General features: G+C 39.2%; 1 protein-coding gene and 1 long non-coding RNA gene across 2 annotated transcripts in view; one reads left to right on the top strand and one right to left on the bottom strand.

Moving 5' to 3' along the window:
- The window catches only part of sik2b (salt-inducible kinase 2b), a 55,413-nt gene extending 36,144 nt beyond the window's left edge, over window positions 1-19,269 (top strand). The window contains exons 7-15 of the mRNA XM_691233.10: window positions 2,478-2,698; window positions 2,789-2,941; window positions 3,039-3,200; window positions 8,653-8,884; window positions 8,978-9,262; window positions 11,083-11,243; window positions 14,313-14,423; window positions 16,504-16,595; window positions 16,673-19,269. Coding sequence (XP_696325.5) covers window positions 2,478-2,698; window positions 2,789-2,941; window positions 3,039-3,200; window positions 8,653-8,884; window positions 8,978-9,262; window positions 11,083-11,243; window positions 14,313-14,423; window positions 16,504-16,595; window positions 16,673-17,213 — 1,958 coding nt within the window. The 3' untranslated portion in view covers window positions 17,214-19,269. The remainder of the gene's footprint in view (window positions 1-2,477; window positions 2,699-2,788; window positions 2,942-3,038; window positions 3,201-8,652; window positions 8,885-8,977; window positions 9,263-11,082; window positions 11,244-14,312; window positions 14,424-16,503; window positions 16,596-16,672) is intronic.
- LOC137487746 (uncharacterized) overlaps window positions 1-20,233 on the bottom strand; it is a 62,092-nt gene extending 41,859 nt beyond the window's left edge. Inside the window, exon 1 of the long non-coding RNA XR_011006453.2 lies at window positions 19,850-20,233. This is a non-coding gene — a long non-coding RNA (uncharacterized lncRNA). The remainder of the gene's footprint in view (window positions 1-19,849) is intronic.
- Window positions 20,234-21,078: the final 845 nt, after the last annotated feature.

Genomic DNA, 21,078 nt, shown 5'->3' with positions numbered 1-21,078 from the left:
CATGAATATGTAAACATTTCCCCTGCTGAAGAGAAGGAGCCCCCAGGAGGAGGATGTTTCCAGCAGCAGGATATCTAACTGTGATCCAGCACAGAAGCATTACTGTAGCTGTGGGACTCCCTCTCTTTACTCTAATGTCCCGAGGCTCTTCAGGAACCCTAAATGCAGCACATTAAGCGGATGAGCAAAATTAAGATCTCTCTCTCCAAAAATGATCAGCAGCATGATGTGGATGAGCAATAGGAACATCTACATCGCCATCAGCCCAGTGATGTCAGTCATCTTCATTCAGCCAAGTCAGACGTGGTCAGTAGGCAAAGGCAGAGAGAGTGACAACAGACCTTGTACATTCTTGGATGAGATAATGTGTTTTGGGTTTGTGTTGGACTGACGGTGGACTGTTTTCTGCAGAGGCTGTTCCACAAATCTTGTCCCAGGCAGTGGACGGTACATGCTGTCGCCACTTATGTCTTAAATGCAGCAGTGTTTACTGTGAAGCAAACACACTGTGACCCTTTCAGGCTGAGATTTTACAGAGCTGCTGTTCTCTCCGTACCGCTGAGACGAACATTCACACTACTCCCACTTCATGATAATACTTGACTGATATAAAAACACGAATAAAAATTCACTCCTTATTGTTATCAGGAGAAACGGTATATTTGTATGTACGCTGTTTGGGTTTACAAAGACATATTGTGCAACTACTTTTTGGCAAACCTGGTGCCAATGATAAATCAAAGTAGAAAAGGTCATTGTTTCCTGCTTTATTTTGGGGTACTTCATTAAATTGGTACTAAATCAATGATTGTTTGATGTTCTTAGACACAATGCAGTGATAAAATTGTATAAAGTCAGTAAAAATGTATGCTAAAAATGTTGTTATGCTAATCTAATGCTAAAGATAAATGTTTTTGATAATAATTTAAGTTGCTTTAATGATAATTTGAGCTGGTTTATGAATATTACTTTGGTAATACAAGGGTTGCTTTCTTCCGTTTCATATTTGAGCCAAACAGCACAACGCATTATATTTATGGAAGGCAAAAATATATTAAAGCAGAAATGTTGTTACATATTACATTAAGATAAATGTGAACATTACAATTCAAGAGTTCACACTTAGATAGTGCATGATACTAATAGCAGGTTTGGCATGCTGTCCCGGGAGAGAATCCTGAGCTAATTGAGCCCAAGGCCCCCTGCCTGGTCAATGAACATGTAAGGGGGTACGAGATCAGGTAGCTCTCGAGAGCTCCCCCTAGTAAAAGAGGAAAGGGGGAGATAGGTGATTCTTCAAAAAAACGAAGATAAGGGAGTAATGCTAGGCGGGCTATTTATAGTGAGTTTGGAATAATCTGATTGGTTAACTAATGATTACAGATGAGAGACCAGCCATGGTTAATCATATCACGTGCTCCTCTTGAAATTAGTTTGTAAAACTTCACTTCAATACAACCATTTATTCATTTTCTTATCAGCTTAAGGGGGTCACACACCAGCTGCTTAGCGCCACACATTTTAGAATTCTAAACATAGGTTTCTATCAGTGTACACACAAGTCGGCGGCTGTCCGTGGCACTAAGCCATGACTCAGGACACTGTTCATATTTCTGCCACAAAGCGTCATCTAAATAGTTTCATTTTAAATAACATGCGAATGCGTGCGTCTGGTGTGTGATACTATCAACAGTCATGTGCACATCATGTCACATCAGCGGAAAGAACTAATCGCCACTTATCCAGCATATGTTTTATGCAGCGGATGCCCTTTCCAGCTGCAAACGATTACTGGGAAACACCCATACACTCATTCACACACATACACTACGGACAATTTAGCTTATCCAGTGCACCTATAGCGTTTGTCTTTGGACTGTGGGGGGAAACTGGAGGATCCGCAGGAAACCCACACAAAAACGGGGAGAACATGCAAACTCCACACAGAAATGCCAACTGGATTTTCTTGATTTTTCCTAAAGTCCCTATGAGCTGGAAGCTACAATTATTTTTCTATTGTGGGTAAAAGTAGGCATTTCATTCAAAAAGATCGGGAAAAGGGTTTTAGAAGAGTTATTACAACCTAACGATGACTCCTCCTCACCATTTCAGTTTGTTGTCAAAACTGACAGTTGGGCCATCATGGTTAAGTATGTTTACCACATGCATTACCTCAAAATCATTTTTTCTTAATGGCATGCACAAATAAATTGTTAACATGACTGGCAATGTGAGCTAACAAAATCATATAGTTAGTTTTGATTTCTTGAGGAATTTTAAACATCTTCAGCATCACGTGAGGATTTAGAAATCATGTGGATTTGCTGCTCAGTAAACATTTCATTTTGTCAAGGTTTAAAAACCGTTTGCCCTTCTTGTTTAATGTCTATGCATTTTTTTTCAGTACTTTTGTCAGGATTCGTTGGTGTTTGCCTTTTTTAGGAGTCTAAGAGTGTTGATTTGTTTTTTATTCACAGACTGTGAGCATCTGATCAGGCGGATGTTGGTGTTAGACCCCTCCAAGCGTCTATCTATAGGACAAATAAAAGAACACAAGTGGATGGTGATGGAGGTGCCTGTGCAGCGACCGATGTTGTACCAGCAGACCACAGAGGGAGAGGCTGGAGTGGGCGAATACAACGAACAGGTGCTCAGGTTGATGCACAGCCTGGGCATTGACCAGCACAAGACTGTGGAGGTGACCAGATTACACACATTTCAAGAAATAAAGCATGATGTTCTTTCCTACAAGCTTTACTAAACAGCCATGTTCCACTCGATTCTCCAGTCTCTTCAGAATAAGAGTTACAATCACTTTGCTGCTATCTACTACTTGCTGGTTGAGAGGCTGAAGGCCCACCGCTGCAGCTTCCCAGTGGAGCCCAGACTCGACGCTCGCCAGAGACGCCCCAGTACGATCGCAGAGCAGACCCTCGTCAAGGTACACCGTTTCAATTCAATTTGGCTGAATAAAAATGTTAACAGTAGTGTACGTGTGATGTTGACTGTTTGGGTCCCTCTCTTTCTCTGGGCTACAGGCGAGCAGCGCTGCCCCTCAGGTGAGCCTCCTGCCTCAGAACGTGCGTCTCCTGCGGCCTCCTGCTGTGCCTCAAACCTCTGCAGACTCCTTCACTTTCCCACAATCCTCCTGCGCTGCGGAGCACAGCCTCATGGAGGAGGAGGAAGTCGGGACTCCCAAAGTGAGTAACTAATTGATTGTGGTGAAACGACACTTGTGTTTTTCTGTGTGAGTAGATAAAATTAAGGGGCAATACTTTAATTTGTAAACTTGTAAAATAATGTAAGAGGTTAAATAGTTGTTTGTTTTAAGGGGTGTTTTTTTCTTTTATATTTTTAAGACTTTTTTATAAACAAATGTTTAATAAATATGTTTATTACTGGTAGGTATTTAAACATTTAGCTGTATAAGTTTAATAAAATATTGTAGATTGGATAAAATTAGTTATCAGGTAGAACATTTAAATAAATAAAAAGATTAAGTTTTATCAAAAAGATTATTTGAATTAATTATCAGGTAATAAATTAATGTCTAAATATACAGTTGATGTCAGAATTATTAGCCCCCTTTATATTTATTTCACTAATTTCTGCCTAAAAGAATGATTTTCTAAGCATAATAAGTCATTCATAAGTCAAAATTTTCAAACTAAATTATTTTGTCTTTGATAACAGTAAATAATATGTTAGTAGATATTTTTCAAGATACCAGTATTCAGCTTAAAGTGACATTTAAAAGCTTAAAGGCCACCTATGATGAAAATCATCTTCTGTAAGCTGTTTGGACAGAACTGTGTGCAGGTATAGTGTGTCTACAATCATATTGGGGTGATAGAAACACAATAAGTCTTTTTTTTATTCCCTGACGTTAAGAATAGGATCTAAATCCCTCCTGTTTTGAGGCCCACCGCAACTTGAGGTAGGAGAGCAGTTTCCCCACCCACCGATTTGATTGACACCTATTAACATGTATCCATAGTAACGTGTATAATCATAACAAGACAGGACCTGCCCAAAGCAACTGGGATTAAAAGATCTGTTCAGCTCGCTGCGATTATCAGTCATCACCAAATGTGATCAAGAATCAGTTTCACAAGTTTAAAACGAATTTATTGCAGCGATTTACTTCAGCTTTACTTTACCACCACAGCTGCGTGTCAGTACAGTTATAAAAGAAGATGCATCAATGCGGGTTTGTGGACGTTAAATCAGGCTCATTTTGTACATTAGCATAACGGATATCCATACAGCAGTGCATATTAACGTGTATCCTGTCACATTTGTATGCAAAAACAGTGCAAAGTTGAAAGTGCGCGTTGTGTGTGTGCGTTGTATGTGTGTGTGTGTTTGTTTTTAAGATAAATAATTAAAATGTTTATTTAGAACAGATGACAGATGTTTTGTGGGTTTTCCTTCCATTTTCCCTTTTCACTGCTGCACTGCGAGCTTCAGGATCTGTCTAAAGGCTGAAACAAACAGTTGTTGTTCCAGTGTCTGACTACTGCTGCCTGCCGAGTGCTCTTACACTCCTTCCCCTACATTGGTATTAAGCAACTTGAGTCGTTCCAAGGTCAGGCAGTGGGTCTGGCTGTTTGCTCAGGCCTCCTCATCACGCCTGCTCCCCGAGGAGCCTTTTGTTCACAACCATCCTGACAGACGGCCAGATCGCCTGCCAGCTTGGCATACAGAACAGGAATAACAACACAGCTCTCCTTCACTCACTCCAGTCTTCATATTATCAGTCTGTCTGTCTGTCTCTCGGAGGAAGAGGCTGTTAACTCTGATGGTTTTTAAGTAGCTGTAGTGAAGTTTATGTGACGGTGAGGCGAGAGTGTGTTTTCCCCTTGAGCTCGTTCACAGCTGTTTGGCTTACATAAGCGGGTCAGACTGCAGTGACACACATTGGACGTGACAGCTGTCCATTCGCTCCGGCTTAGTCGTTCCCTTCTTTCTTCTCTCTCTCAGATATGCACTCCACAGACTGCCTGGCTTTGTGTGTGTGCTGCTATTTTACCATCTTCGGAAATGTGGAGTTAGTGAGCCTTCATACTGAACATTGCACAAGTTAATTCCTCTTTTGAACAGTGATTGCAAGGAACAATGTGCAAAATTCCTATTATTGTGAAAAACATATTGGTGCTGTAAGTAGTGTATGTGTACACGGATGTTAGGGCTTTACAGGGAGAGGATTCATGTACATTGTTCTTGCATGCATAGGGAAGTAAATGATGCAAAGCTTAGAAGGAAACTAAATGACATTTAAAATGTTTAATCCCCCTAAAGTGGATTTCTAATTATATTTAATTATAATATTTTCTGATTTTTACTTTTTTTATTTTACATGGTTATTTTTCATGGCACATGGTTGAGCCAGTATTGCTGTTGTCCGATTGGCTGAGATGTTCAGCACCAGAGATAGTGAATACATTTACATGGACACCATTTATCTAATTATAATATAATTGAGACAATACTCTGATAAAGAATCTACCATGTAAACAGCGATTTTTTTTTTTTTTGATGACCTTAATCTGACTAAAGTCTTAATCGAACTAAATAGAAATGGAATTAAGACATGGAGTATGCCGATTTTAGTCGCATTATTAAAGTGCAGCACAGACATGAAAACACCTTAAACTATTATCATTGTATAGGATTTTCGCTGCATTTTGCGACAGGATAAACTATAAACACATGGCTGTTTGACACTATTCTCTGCACCTGGTCAGTAAAAGACCACAGAAACCTGCATCACAAAATGCAGGTTTTTTCCCCATGCCGCATTAAATTACAGTTCATATAGCAGTTTATGTCCCTATCCAATATCCTGTTTTTCACGGGGGCATGCATGAAATGTTCCTGAATGACAGTGAAATGCAGTGAAAGTTGACAAATTAAGAATGAAACACCTGAAATTACATGAAACTCCGGAGGAAACATGGATAGCGCTGTGACGCAATGAATGACGTTAATAGAACTATGTGCTATAACATGTAAAAAGGATCATGAAAGGAACATTCAAAAAGCAACTCATGTAAACAAATACCATCATATTATTGTCTCATGCAGATTTAAGCAAATCATTTGATTACTGATGTCCATGTAAACAGTCAGTGTTTACACTTTCTGGGGAAATCAACCTACAAATAGTGTATTTACACCTATGAAGATTAAATAGAATTAAATAACAACCCAAAAATTCACATTTAATGAACAAAAGTTATTTTATTTTTGCATTTTGACTTTAAAATTGTAAAGTTAAATTAGTGTCTTTTAGTAAATATGCTGAAATTGTTCATTACATTTTTATTTTTTGTAAATGTAATTTATTTTATTTTATCAACATGTTAAATTTGATTCAATATATTAAAGTGTTATCGTCTCACTTGCATTTTAGTTCATTTAATTCCAAAAAAGGGCTCTATATTTTTAGTAGGGTGGAAGGCAGCACTTGGTAACATCAACAAATACCAAACTGCAAGTTAAGAAGTCCAGTTAAAAAAAATTACAGAGTGCAAAGAAGTGCTCAAAATAATGTCTGTTTTCACACAGGTTTCTACAAACAGTGTAAATGGCTGAAAAACTGATGGTGCATGCTTAGTCTATTACATCATTGGTTGATGTTGCCTGACTGGTCGAGATGTTCAAACAAACAGAACAATTATATCAAACCACAAAAAACAATGTTTACACTTTTTGCAGAAATTAGTTAACAAATGGCCTATTTATGCCTGTTAAGACAATAGAATGAAACATTTTGGCACTGAAAAATTGACACACTTGCCCTTTAAGATAACAGGGGTAATTGCAACACACTTTCTGGTTCAAGATCATAAAATCTGAAGCATGATCTCAGAGAGTACGGCACAACCCCTGCTGGGGCGGGATGGCTGGGATTACATAATTCACTCTATAAAGCCTGTATGATCACCCTGTTTGTGTGTCAATAGCGAAAGAGCCGGGTACAATATTGGGTTAAATTACAAAAAAGGAAAGAAAGAAGAGAGGATGTGCTGCTGTTCTTAAATTGTGTGTTGGGCTAACAGAATTCCTGGCCCAGCAGGCTGCAGGAAACTCAACTCATCCAGATGATCCATGTCAGTTCAGTGTGTGCGTGTATGTGTTTGATGGCATGTCTCAGTGTACTCGGTCTGCATGAGGCTCTGACGGCCCTCTCAGCCAAAACACACTTCCTGTCCCTGCATTCCAGACTTCCACCCCCTCTTCTCCAGCTCACTCATTCGTTTGAGCGAAACGCAAGGGTGAAAGAGAGGGAGCAATAAAAAGAGGCGAAAAGGGAGAGACTGCAGAGCTTTTGTTTACTCTTGCTCAATCCCCAAATCATTAGGGAATGTGTTCATGAAGTTCGGTCTGTCATCATGAAGCACGTAAAGTTTTGTGCGTGTGTGGTGCTGACTGAGTGGAAATGTGCCTCAGGTCTACGGGTGACTTATGAGGGCTGATGGGAGATTAGAACCCGTTCTAGAGAAATGCAGTGCTTGGAGGCTTGTTGGTGAAATGTCTTATCTACAACACCAGTGTGAATGAGAGTTCATCCAAAGTAAAAGAAACATCCTGAAAGGTTGTCACCTCCTGAATCACTTTGAAGTGCATATAGGAACTGGAAATATACTGCAGCTGTACTTAAGTTAAACGTATAAGTTTTCATTTCTGTCTTAATGTAATGTCGTTTTGGTCCGCGAAATCACGGAGTTGTTTGTTTACTACAGAGAGGACGCTCATGTACCCGCAAATGAAGTAGTGAAATAAACCTGCATAGGCTGTGAATAACAGGTTATTAAGCTGTAAATATGTCAGTTTGTTGCACAGAGCTGTTGCCGTGTGGGATGTATGTTTTGCATGTGTGTGTTTTTTTTCTCGAAGTGATGGCAGCCATGACATGAGCACACTCGGCAGTGAAAGTGAAACCGAAAGCAGGCACATCATTAAAATGATCATATCGCATTTTAAAGTTATGATTATGACAAACATTTGATATGTTTTCATAGTGAACACAATGTGTTGTGCATGATAATACATGTTTAACAGTGTCAGTATAACTACTCTAACCTATATAGTGTTAAATAAAATGCAAGAGGGAATCTGATAATGACATGTTTTATTTCTTTACTAAAAAAATAGTCTAATAATGTTGTCAATGACACATAACAACCATGTCTCAAACATAATAATTCAACTTCAGAATTGTTGAATAACATTCTGATGTAATCACTTGATTGTGCATTAATGACCAGGACTAATTTAAAGTCTACACAAAATGTAGCATTTTAACCAACAGTAGACCTGCACATAGGCCTAATATTATTGCTGTTTTTTTTTTACCTTATGTTTAAGAATTAATAATAATAGCAATAATAAAAGCCCGCTCATATTAACCTTTATTTTACATATACAGAATCGTGAGAGAATTTTGATTTTGATTGTAAACAAATCGTGATAAAAAAATTAAAAAAAACAGGATTCTCATTTTAGCCAGAGTCGTGTTGCCCTAATTTAATAGCGCTTTCCTGTAGATGGCTGGAGATTTGCTCAAGGCCTATATCATATATATATTTATTCAAATTATCTTCACAAACAAGATATTATATTTAGACCTTTTACATTGTGTTGCAGATCAACGGCTGCATGCTGGACCCCTTGCCCCCCGTGGCCGTTCGCAAATCCAGCGCTTCGTCCCCCAGCAACATGATGGAGACGTCTATAGATGAGGGTATCGAAACGGAGGAGCCAGACACAGAGGATGATCATACCCACGTTTTTAACGCCTACCAGACGGCCCGCTTTGGTCAGCGCAGACACACACTATCTGAGGTCACCAACCAGCCAGGGATCATTACAAGTGGAGGTCAGTGTGGCTTATTAGTAAACTAATGCTGCAAATGTTAATTCAACAATTCAATAATGCTTTATAAAGTATGTCATCCTGTTCTTTACCCAGGTAAACTGTTCAGCATGGGTCATAACCCCTCTCTGGGTAGCGTGGACTCAGAGTATGATATGGGCTCCATGCACAGTGACCTCAGTCTGCTTGAAGACGGGCCCTCTCTTAATGAGGTGGTCCTGGCCAACACACCAGTGACCCGCTTGACTCCACCGTTCATCAGTGCTCGGCCCGCGAACCCCACCATGCAGGCACTGAGCACCCAGAGGAGAGAAACGCACAACCGCTCTCCCATCAGCTTCAGAGAGGGCCGCAGGGCTTCAGACACATCACTCACACAAGGTGAAGGGCATATAATATATTTACTTAATAAATGGTATTACAAAAATTACATATTGTGCAGCCCTAAGTGAGATTGCTCACTGATGTTCAAAGGTTGGATGAAATCAAACTTTACAACATTTTGCTAGCGCGTTGTTAGTCTTGAAAAGTGAACAATTAGTCCCTACACCAGGGGTGCCCAAACTTTGTCGAATGAAGGATCAAAAACCAAATATTACTAATAGCTGTGGGTCAAATAAAAGTATACCAAACTGTTTTACATTTAAAAAAACACCATGGGTAATTTTCTAATTAATTTCATAACGTTAAAAAAATAAATAGAAAGCATTATTTTGAATCTTTGAACTTTTATAACTTATGGCAACACATTTATAACACAGTGGAGTTCAATGCTGAACACACTAGGATTCAGAGAGTCTTTGCCTTGATTCGCTCAACAAAGTCTCTGCATTGTCCTCTCTCCGTCAAGTGTACATTTTAAACTAAATCTTATTAAATTTACACTGTTTGCATTAAAACGTTCCATTTCAGATTGAAGCTTAACTATAAAACAAACAAGTATAAGGTTACAATAAATCTAAAATGATATTCTCTAAACCATTCTCAGATGGCATGAAGGCGCCAACTTTGGCCTGCAGGCCCTAGTTTGGGCATCTCTGCCCTACACTGAAAGTAAAGAGTTTGTAATCAAAATCTAACCATTTGCTTCTCCTCTGGAATGACATCAGTTTGATGGCCTGGGGCGAGATATGCTTAGCAACACCCTCAAATCATTCCTTTGCTGCAAGTGAAAAATGAGAGGAGAATTGCAAAAGTAAAACCCCACACCCTTAATATTTGAGTTGGAAATATGTCGTCATACTTAAAAGTCTGCAGTAACTTCCAATTCATATGGGATTTAATTTGCTGCGTTTCATTGAAAAATATATACATAATAAAATATTTAGCAGCTATCAGAATCAGAAGAAATGTTTCTTCAGCATCAAATCAGCATCTTGGAATGATTATGATTCCTGAAGAATCATGTGACATTTGTCAGCTGGTAATATTATTTCTATTTTAAAAATAGTTCAAAATTAGAAATAAAAAACATTACATGATAGATTAACATTAAATGTTAATGTTCTTAACAAGTGTAAAATTTTACATGTTTACTAATAATCACAGTCATTTTAACATTTGTACTGTTATATGTGCATTAGATATAAAAAAATATAAAAAGTAATACATTTTTCTGCTCTTCCTTCTCATTTTCTCACACTTATTATTTTTTTCACACCCTTTCCCTCCCTCCCTGTTTCTCTCTTGTTTTCCTCCTCTAAATGCGCCACCCCCTGTCAGATGATTCATTGTGTGAATCAGAGAACCCTTTGAAGATTAGGCCAAGTCAGTCCTATTGAGTTCTCTCATCCTGTGGCCTGAATAATTACCCTTAATCACTTGAAGCCCTAAAATAACCTAAGAATCAACCCATCTACCCTCTTCCGATAGGCAGCAGAGGAGTCAAGAGCCACTAAACGGCATTTTAATGTGTACTTGAGCGATGAATAAAGCATTTGCAGCCCTGCCTGGACATATCTTGTCCTGAAATAGACTGATTAGCCGTGTTAAGTGAGGTCACGTGGTAGTGGTGCACCGGAGCAGTCAGAGGTGGTGTGGGCTTCAGGGAACAAGAGTCACTTCCTCAGTTCTGACACTCCCATCTGAAAATACATGACCACACATGGATGTAGACACTAAGGGCAGAACGTCTGATGATCTGTAAATCATTCGGAAATAACACTGCTATTATTCATAATCTTATTCCTCTCTCTGTGTAGGCTTGGTGGCCTTTAGACAGCACCTACAGAATCTGGCACGTACCAAAGGTATCCTGGAGCTAAATAAGGTGTACGCGCAGATGGGCTCTGGAGAAACCCCATCCCTGGGGCTGCTGAGCCCTCAGGCCCATCCACATGGCTTACTGGACCCTGCACTACAGGTCAGTCCACCAGGAGAGATACTAGATTTACAGATTTGGCTTAACCTGTCACTTTTTTGTAGTATGCCGTACAATCAGGCAGCAGAAAAGGTGTATTTAAAACATCTATCTTTTTTTGTTGTTCTTTATGAACTTAAAGACAATGAAGTTAGTTTGCAAATGAGTTAATGCAGGCAAATTACTTTGTTTAGCCAAACATAAAATGAAAAGTAAATTACCAGTACATTTTAATGTTCATTCATTTACTTCGATACAATGGCCATCAGAGGCATTTACATTTACTGATCAAAATGCTGGAGTTTTGAACAGTGCTGACTTGTTCTCTTATGTAAATAGGAGATTAACTTTTTTTTACAGAACATTATATAAAAGCACTTTAATAACAGAATTTTGTGATGTTGCGATGTACATAGTCACCGACTGACAGTTTTTTTGTGATTATAACAGCAGCACTCTTTTCTAGGCAACTGTCCTTTTAGAATTTCAATACATTCACTAACTCACAAATCACTAACAGCAATAGTCAATATAAGATTATTTACCACTGTGTCATTTACATTCATGGCATCAAGGAATCATTTTATGGGGAAAATATTTAAATGTCATTTGATTAAAGATGATTTTTACATAGGGCTGGGCAATTTGGCTTAAAATCAACATCTCGATTAATTAAACATTTTAACTCGGTTAACTATTATTATTTATTTTTTATTTTTATTTATTTTATTTATTTTTTTTGCCCTCATAGATCACGGTGAAGTTTTCTACAGTAAATGTGCTCACATATTACAAGTGAGAGATTTTTGAATAAAGGATGCATTACTTGATTTTAAAATTATTGAAGGAAACACACACTACTATCAATAATGATCTACTATCAATGATTATTAATTGAACATCAACATTAAACAACTGAAATTAAAGCATACATTGCCTAAATAACTTGCATAAATATATCTTCTAAATCAACTCTTGCATATCCTGTAAATAATATTTTAAACAGTGCATTTCTTGCATCTTCTGTAAACAAGTATTTTACTGTAAAGGAAAAAATGCCATCTCAAGGCATCTCTGGCGCAGCTTACAATCATTGTCAGTGTAATCGTCAAAAGTAAAGCTCAAGAATGGGTTTATAGTCCTTCTTGACCAGAGATCAGATGTGGCCGTGGAAGTATAAACCAGCTACTTCAAAGAGCGGGTTCACGTGACTTAAACACTATTTACTAAAACCATTTAAACAATTACATTCTTCCTTTAAAAATGATAAATGCTTTTATTAACTATCCATGTTTTTGGAAAAAAAATCTTGCAATTGATAGTGTGCTTCACGCAGATGAGTGGGCTTGACAAACTACCTGTAGAACAAAATTTCTCTCTTCTGTATGTGCTGAGGGGAGAGGAAATAAAGCATCTGGTAAATGCATAAATGTAAACATTTGCCAATATTATTTTATTGTAATAAAAGTGATCGTTTTTAAACATACTCAATTATATTTGTGTAGTGGTGTTTAAAAGTGTGCATCTGTGAAAAATGGTCACAGTTGAAATAGTTGAAATCTGGGTGTTGAGTTAATGCTTGACCTGTGCACAATAATGGAGCTTGATGCTTTGCTCTATACAATTCGGTGCATTCATGAACACTGAGTCATGGATGAGCGCCTTAATGCTGGGATACTGATGTAATGGTTGCATCATCATCATCAGGTTTAGGTGAACCAGTTTTCCAAGAACTTCTCGACCTCCACTTTTTCGCTTGTGAAATATTTGAAACTTGGTAAGTTAGGGACCTAAAAATAAAACCTTGATTAACTGAAAACTTTACCTTGATTACAATTATTGAACTAAAGTATCATCATCAATTTACATTTTATTATCATGATATAAATAGAATTGAGGATAACATTATTTATGGTTATTTGTCCTATATTTAAACATATGTATATTTAGATATATGGGTATTGAATATATTGATATTTGAAATTACAGCTAAATAAACAAAAGAAACTATTGCTACTTTCTTACTGATAGTCTGTTGGGCTTAACTATCATGTTGACTGCATTCTGATTTGCTGTACATGGTAATGGATAAGACCTTTGAATTATATAGCAGTCCTTTGATTTGGTGTTTTTCCTGCCAAACAGAGGATCAATTACATGCAGTGCATCAACTATCTGAGGTATGAGAGACTCACATTCTCTCATTTTACATGTGGGAAACACAGAGCGCGAGTTTATTGGAGATCGGAAGAACAAAAAACAAGAGACAAGAATACTGTTACAATTTAACACACCGCTTAACGCATGAAATTATGCAAAAGATGCCAGCACAGTGGCTATACATGTCCATATAGCACAACATTAACAAATTAACAAACAAAGTTGTATGTTAAGGGGAAAGTATCAACAGGAATTTAAAAAACAAAATAACCAACATAAGAAATTCAGTTTGTTGTGAGGTCCAGCGTTTTCGATAAATCATCCAGCCACACTGCAAGTTACTTTGGTTAAAAAGTGCCTGAATGCCCTTTCCTGAACTCTTTTACCCTTCTAACCTCCCTACTGACACACAGACAGCCCCACTTATGTAATGACTGGAGAAGAAGCAGCCAATTGTCAGTTGTTTACTGTCCATCCGGTAAGCCCCCTGAATGTGGCCATTGTTGAGTAACAGGCTGGTGACTGCTGCCCATTGCTCCAGTGCAAGCTCTGGACAGACATTTAGTATGATTCAATGAGTAAATGTGGATGGGAAGACTGGTAGGCATACAGCACAAGCCGGCGCCAGTGTGCTGATGAAGTCCAAGAAAAGAAAAGCACTCTAAATTATGCTCATTTTTCTAGGCTAATATTGTGAAAATGATCTTCCATTAGAAGCGTTTGTCACTGTGAGGATTAGCTACTGGAGCAGACTGGCATGTTTTTTTCCCAGAATCCCCTCTGGGTCAGCGAACAGCTATTCAGTCTTTTCATAACCGAGTAATGAATTCATGCATATGAGTGCCCAGCCACTGATGTGGCCGCCTAGCGAGGCGCTGACATGATTTCTTTCTGTGTGTGTGGTTTGTACAGGAGGAAAGAGGTCACCAGCCTGACATTGCTCTATGCTCAGGTGGAACACACCCTGCTCTATTATCAAGGAGACAGAGTCTGGAGCCGCAGTACCTCCCCCACAGAATACAGGTGACGCACATCATGCAGCTAACACTCACTTTAGCTCATCTGAGATACGTGTGCACTTTAAAGCTAATACTTGATGGTGAATAATTTATAATAGTTACTTTTGAAAGAACAAATTAAGATAAGACCAAGTGTTCCTTTTTGGGCTGGGTGATATTGCAAAAGAATTCTCACAATATCATGTTTCATATCAGTTCATATGCAAGTTTATGGGGAGAAGTAAAAAGCACTGCAGTGTTTGGGTGCACTGCGTTTGTGTGAGGTAATTTTTCTGCTGTCAATACAGAAATGTGTATATTCCATACAAAGTGTGAAGCAGATTGATTACTTTTACTTGCATGAATCGCGGTGTGCTATCAGCATTCTGAAAAGTTGAGATGTTTTCAACTAGGCCCAGTTGGCACACAATGTGCACGTCACTCCAATGTGCGCACTATGCACCTTCATTGGAAGTGACAAACTTAGTGCTTTCACATCTGTAGTTCGCTTCATTTGTTCCGGACCAAGGGCAATAAATGGTACATTGTTGCATTTTCTGCCGTCTTTAGGTCTTTTTCACACTACACTGCTGGATTTGGTCCGAACCAGTTGAAACGAACCAAAATGCAGTCATCTGACAAAATTCACATCTCTCATTGGCCAGATGTTGTTGAACATATTTCCTAAACTGCTTATTGATTGATTAGAACTCCCGCAAGTAAACAAAACCGGCAGACACAAAATGTCTTTTTTACTCTGGAGGGACGACTGCACTGACTGATTGTATGCATGCTTTAGACAAACTATACATTTCAAGAATGAAGCGCAGTTGCGTCTGGAAAACAGTGTTTTAATGCATCGCTCGTCACTTAAGAAGGAGGCGTGAATTATTTAGCTAAACTGTGACATGGTCATCTTGCGGAAATATTACCAACGATCTATCGATAATGTTTTCCCCTCGCTCTCTGTTGGTAAAGCGCTGTCAACAAATATTTTTCCTCCATATCCCATAATGCACAGCGCATCGGCCTACAGCAGCTGGATTAGTTCAAAAGGCGCAGTACTTTTTGCGCTTAGACCTGTTTTATTACGGATCATATTCTCACCACAAACGAACCGGTTCAGGGTTCGTTTGAAAGCGTACCGAGACCACCTGTTTAAGCAGGTCTTGGTACACTTGTTTGGTCCGCTTTTGGTGCGCACTCGAGTATGATTGCTGCATTCTCTCCTGCCCAAACGAACCGCACCAATAAGGAAAACGAACTCTAGTGCGATTCAATCAAACTAAATAAGGCAGGTGTGAAAGCACCCTTACACCCTAAGCTTATTGGCAAGGTGGGAACTCAGCAGCCACATTATAATAAAACTATAGTGCTTCATACCAAAACTTTTTTTTAATCGATATTGACAATGGTGTTCAGTCAATAAATATGGATTTCATCGCCCAGCCTTAATTAATATTACTACTGCCCGGAATTATAATCTTTCGATCTAGAAACCATATAGCATCGTGAGCAATCACATAGCCACATGTTGGCAACCACACAACAGAGTTCATAGGTGTTGTTCTATTTATAGCTACAGAGGTATTTTTCCTATTCATTTCTGGCAATGGGAGATTAAAGCATTGTAACCCATGAACCGAACCGGCAGCTACTGTGTAAATCAAAACATTACAAACATCATTTGAAGTATAGAAGTACATGAACATTAGACAACAAACATGACACTTTAACTAAAAATGACTTTTGGTTGTATCGTGAGAACTTTTGCATTCATAATTATAGTGTGTGTAGCATAGGGATAGCAGTGATAGCAAAGGGAGATTTGAAGATTGGTGATGGGAGTCAAACTCGTCAATTTGTTTTTTAATAATTCTCTTCTGTTGGAGCTTTGTTAGTAGCAAATTTTCTAATCGTATTCTTTTTGTTGTTGTTGTTGTTTTGCTCTCTTACTTGAATGTCGTCTTTCTGCTGTCACTATCAATGAAATGAACAGATAGCTAAAATTTCACTGCCATATTTCTCAAGAAATTCATGTCAATGATGAAGAATTGCTACAGCTTTGTATTTCACAACCCCTGACGCTCTGCATCTCTGTGCAGAAAGCGACTCTGATGGCCAACAGCCCCAGCAGTTGCCAGATGTTCTGCAAAGAAACTCCTCGCAGTCTGGAGCAGCAGCTGCAGGAGCACAGGTGCTACACTTTACTTTAGTCTCTCTTGATGTGAAACCGGCGATCCATCTATTAAACTCCTTCTGTTTGATCCACAGGCTGCAACAAAAACGTCTGTATCTGCAGAAACAAACCCAAATGCAGGCGTACTTCAACCAGATGCACATTGTGGAGGACCCTTTCGCTCCCTGTGCAACCATGGGCCACCAGGACTCCGGAGCCCCACCTCAGCCACAGGGTTCACTAGCACCAGCACATCAGCAGCCGCAGAGCTCACCTCCATTTGCACACGCACAGCCACTTGGCCCCCTAATGGAGCCAAACCCAGAAGCCCTAGCGTATGAAACCTACCTGGGCCTTTACCCTCAGCTGCAGCCTCTACCACAAAGCTACCCCGCTCAACTGCAACAGCCTGAACCCCTCAACTACACCTATCCACCCTGTGACCCAAGCCACTCGCCATCAGGAGAAGCACTGTACCCGGAGCAATACGACTACCCTCTTGATCCAGGGCAGCTGCCTCCACCTGCAGAGGTCAGCACTGCTGGCTATGAAGGCCTGGCATTGGGCGACCCATTTCTGGACAGCGAAATGATGGAGACGGTGGACTCTCAGCACGGTTTTGTGCTGGTGAACTAAGCCGAAACTCGAATAACCAGTATTACCTTGATATCTGACTCACTACGGGATGAATTGACGGATGAGATGACGTCACAGGGATGGATCGAGTTTTGTATGTTGGACGTTTAGGTTAAGGCGACCGTTAGCTTGTAATCTTCATACTTCTACGAAACTCTTTCCTACCTCCCTCCTCGTTCTCCAGTGGTCCCACCTGCTGCTCTTTCACAATAGAGTGCCGGATGGTGTGGCGATTGGGCCAGCCACGTTGGCGGCTCACCTCCTCTCGCCTCGGAGCCGACCGCAGGATAGGAGCTGCTCGCTACGCGCCATATGTAGCACAAAGACAGCCTAGATCTGCAATACAGAGCCTGCTCGACAGCACAATTAAACATTGACATGTTTTGTACTGAACAAATCACTCGAAAGCATCGGACTTTATGAAAGACTAGTCGTGTGCACTCTGTAAGTGCAATGTTAGTTTAAAACAAATGGCAATAGAGAAGCAATATACTGATTCATCTGGAACTGAAAAAAAACAACAAAAAAAAACAAGCCATAAGTAGGAACTACACCACCCGAAATTGCTATCAACGGATGTTTCTTCTGCACGGCTCAAGTCCAAACCCACAGATACTTGCGGATGAAGCTGTGATTTAAATAGTTTTTTACATTTTTTTCCCCCACTGGATTTCCTTCTCACACTCATCCTAAAAGCCCTAAGAATAACAATTAGTTCTCCTCGAACCACAACAGTGTTATTTTGCTTGCTAATATCACAGTTCCTGTGAATCGGCACACAAATTGGCACACCTTGAGAGGAAAGTTCTGACTTTCTTTACATGGTGATGATTAATGAGGAGCATTCATGGGTGACGTAGGCATGTGTTTAAATGATTAAGGGAATTCAATCCTAATTATTTTTCTGGGATTTCCCCCTTTGCATTAAAGAAAACATCAGCATTAACGTTTAGTCACAAGACACTGGATTGTTCGGCCAATTCATTGAATTTTAAGACAGAAAACAAAAGGTTGTTTTTTGTCAGAAGCACTTAGTAAATCTGTTCTACTTGAAATGACAAGTCTGTGACTAAACTCAGATTTCAGAAACTTCACAGAGAACGATCGCAACCACAAATTGATCGCAAAATTTAGGCGCTTTGTAACAGAACACTTATTAATGCAGATATGATACTGGAGCACTTTGACAAGGAAGCTAAAGGAAATGTAGCTGAGGAGACAGCAGATGGGTGAGGTGAACCTGCTCTGCTAGTTTCCTTAAGTAAGTGACACAAAATTCATCTCTTTCCAATAACGTGCTCCCTGTGAGCCAGCGCTCTCTCGCAGAAGGATACGGAGAGAGTGCGAAGTAGTGATTCTTTTGTGTAACGTAGAGGTTAGAACATTTAAGTGCTTTCAAAATGCAACCAATTTTGTATTTAATGTGATAGTGTTCCGTGTGCCTTTTTCTTCGTTCTTTTAAGTTAAGATCTTAACGAAATAATCCATCTAAAATTGAACATTCTGTCTTCATTTACTCTCCCTCATCATGCTGAATCAAATCTGTAAGTGTTCTTTTATAAAACATTTAATGGCATCTAAATAGGTGCAAAAGTAGCATTATGGTGAAATTGAAATGACACGAGGGTGAGTAGATGATGAATGTTCACCTTTGGGTGGATTATTCGGTAATGAGTTTGTTTATCGGTTTGATTCTGTTGGTATTGTTACAGGATGTAGACCCAGGTTTTACAAAGGTACAAAACCAAAGTCCCCTCAGAAGAATTCCTGTATAACCCCACCGTGTGGAGTTCGGAGCTTCTTGGTCAGCTTTGTAACAGTGCTTTTCTTTTTGGTCAGTCAGATCAGTATATGCCGTTGAAAAGTATTAATAGCAATATTTCTTATCAATAGTTCAGAAAGAACAGATTAGTGAATGTGTTGCCGTATCATAATCACACCTCCTTGTTGGCGAGCACCATTCCTTAGACATCCTACAATCTACATTTACCTTCATGGTTGTTGACCACACATAAGCTAATGTGCTGTTAAAATAAAAAAAGATTTATTGAACAAAGGGTTTTGTGTATGTTTATTGTCTCTGATGGCAATCTACTGGCTGTTCAGTGTTCACATTCAATCATCCTATGGTTTTTAAAACTGTGGGCCTATTAAGTCCATAATAGTACACATTTATTTACGGGACTGATAATAACCCAGCAAACAATTCTGTATGCAGCTTGGATGAAACACGGCTAAACTTTGGCCGTCAGTTAAAATCTAATAGACATCTAAGTATAGCACAAAACTAGACAAGTCGTCAAATACAGACTTTATATGTGTACTCGTGCATTTCTGTTTACTTGACTATTAGACTGTTTTTTCTTATTCATAGTCTATAGATTTTCACTGACAGCCCAAATTTAGCCTTGTTTTAGCCAAGACGACTGTTAAGACGTCTATTAGACATATTTTAAAAACATTTGCTGGGAAACATCGACATAACTGTCTGTATACCTATAAATATTAAGGCTTGCGTTTATCTTTAGGGTTTTGTTTCTGTTTTTCTGCATTTCTTACCCACGCGGTTGTCACGGGCGAGTGAATGCGCGCGCTTAATGAAGTTGCAATAAATAAAGTTAAGAAATTAAACTCACCAATGAATCATATTTCAACCGCAGTTCTCCTCCATAATTTCCCTTGACCACATTTTTGTAGTAGCCGTAGCGTTCATCATTGGTTCAGACAGAAAAAACACTGTTCACGTTCTCTCCTCGGTACATCTTCGTCGTGCTTGCGCCACCATGCTACTCCAGCAGCTCCAGACACGTGAACAAATGTGCCTTTGTCATATGGTTTGAGATTTTTAAACAGCGCGTCAAACTACAAAAATGGACCCGACAGGCGAGACGTTTTTGTTTGTTGGTTTATATGACGCGTTCACCCCATTGTTCACCCCTGCCGACTTGCTAGTTGGTGTGCACCTGTGCTTTCACTGAAGGTGTGCACGCCACAGGCCTTTAGAAGTCTATGGCATGACTGGTCCTACATCGGGGTTTGTGGCAGTTTTGTTGTCAAGTAATCCGCTGCTACTGACATTTTGTTTGTTAAAATGGATGAACCTGTGCCTCTCAGACAGGATTTATGTCTCAAGTCTCGGTTTAACAAAACATCTGGCATCTTGTGGTGACGTTTTACTAAAATGTATTAAATACAAAGAGTATTTAAGATAACTTTTTTCATCTGATGGGGATTGTGGTTTTAATTGGACTATACAGCTAGTGTTTTTCAGCCAATGATGAACTTCCGGTGAAAGCTTTATGTGACTATTTTCTATTTCATAAGGTTTCTTTTACAGCATCAATGTTGTAATGTCATTCAAATATAATAAGTTAAATAGACTAAAAGCATCCATTTAGTTGATAAAGTGTAAAAAAAGACGAAAGACCGTTAAACGCAGGCACTGTCATTAGTAGCAGGCCAGCGCAGAACTTCATTTCCATGTTGTAAAGACATGGCGTGGAAAAATAGAGCTTAATGCAGTGCTTCTTGTTTGGTCTGATACCCATTTTATAACGTATCTCAGCCAGGCAGTGAAGATCACTGTTGGCAATTTTATATGGGATGACAATTAACCGGAAGCCCTGGGGCTGGCTGACTGAAATTAAAAGTCTGTGTGCATATACCCCATTGTTCATCTCTGCTCACCAATCTTCTGATCCATATTACAACTTCTCAATTATTGTGTCGAGATGAGCAGTTAGAGTTAGTTCTCAAAAGGAGGTTCCTTCCTCTTCTGCTGGGACTTTCACATGACCCCAAGCTCGTTGTTCTCATTCACACTTTTCACGTACGCTTTCTCTTTCTCTCTCAGTCAGTCGTTCAG

Source organism: Danio rerio, chromosome 15 (assembly GCF_049306965.1).
Source record: "Danio rerio strain Tuebingen ecotype United States chromosome 15, GRCz12tu, whole genome shotgun sequence".
In the NCBI taxonomy this organism is placed as follows: domain Eukaryota; kingdom Metazoa; phylum Chordata; class Actinopteri; order Cypriniformes; family Danionidae; genus Danio; species Danio rerio.
The sequence above is the reverse complement of the archived record's forward strand: the minus strand, read 5'-3'. Positions and strand labels throughout refer to the sequence as shown.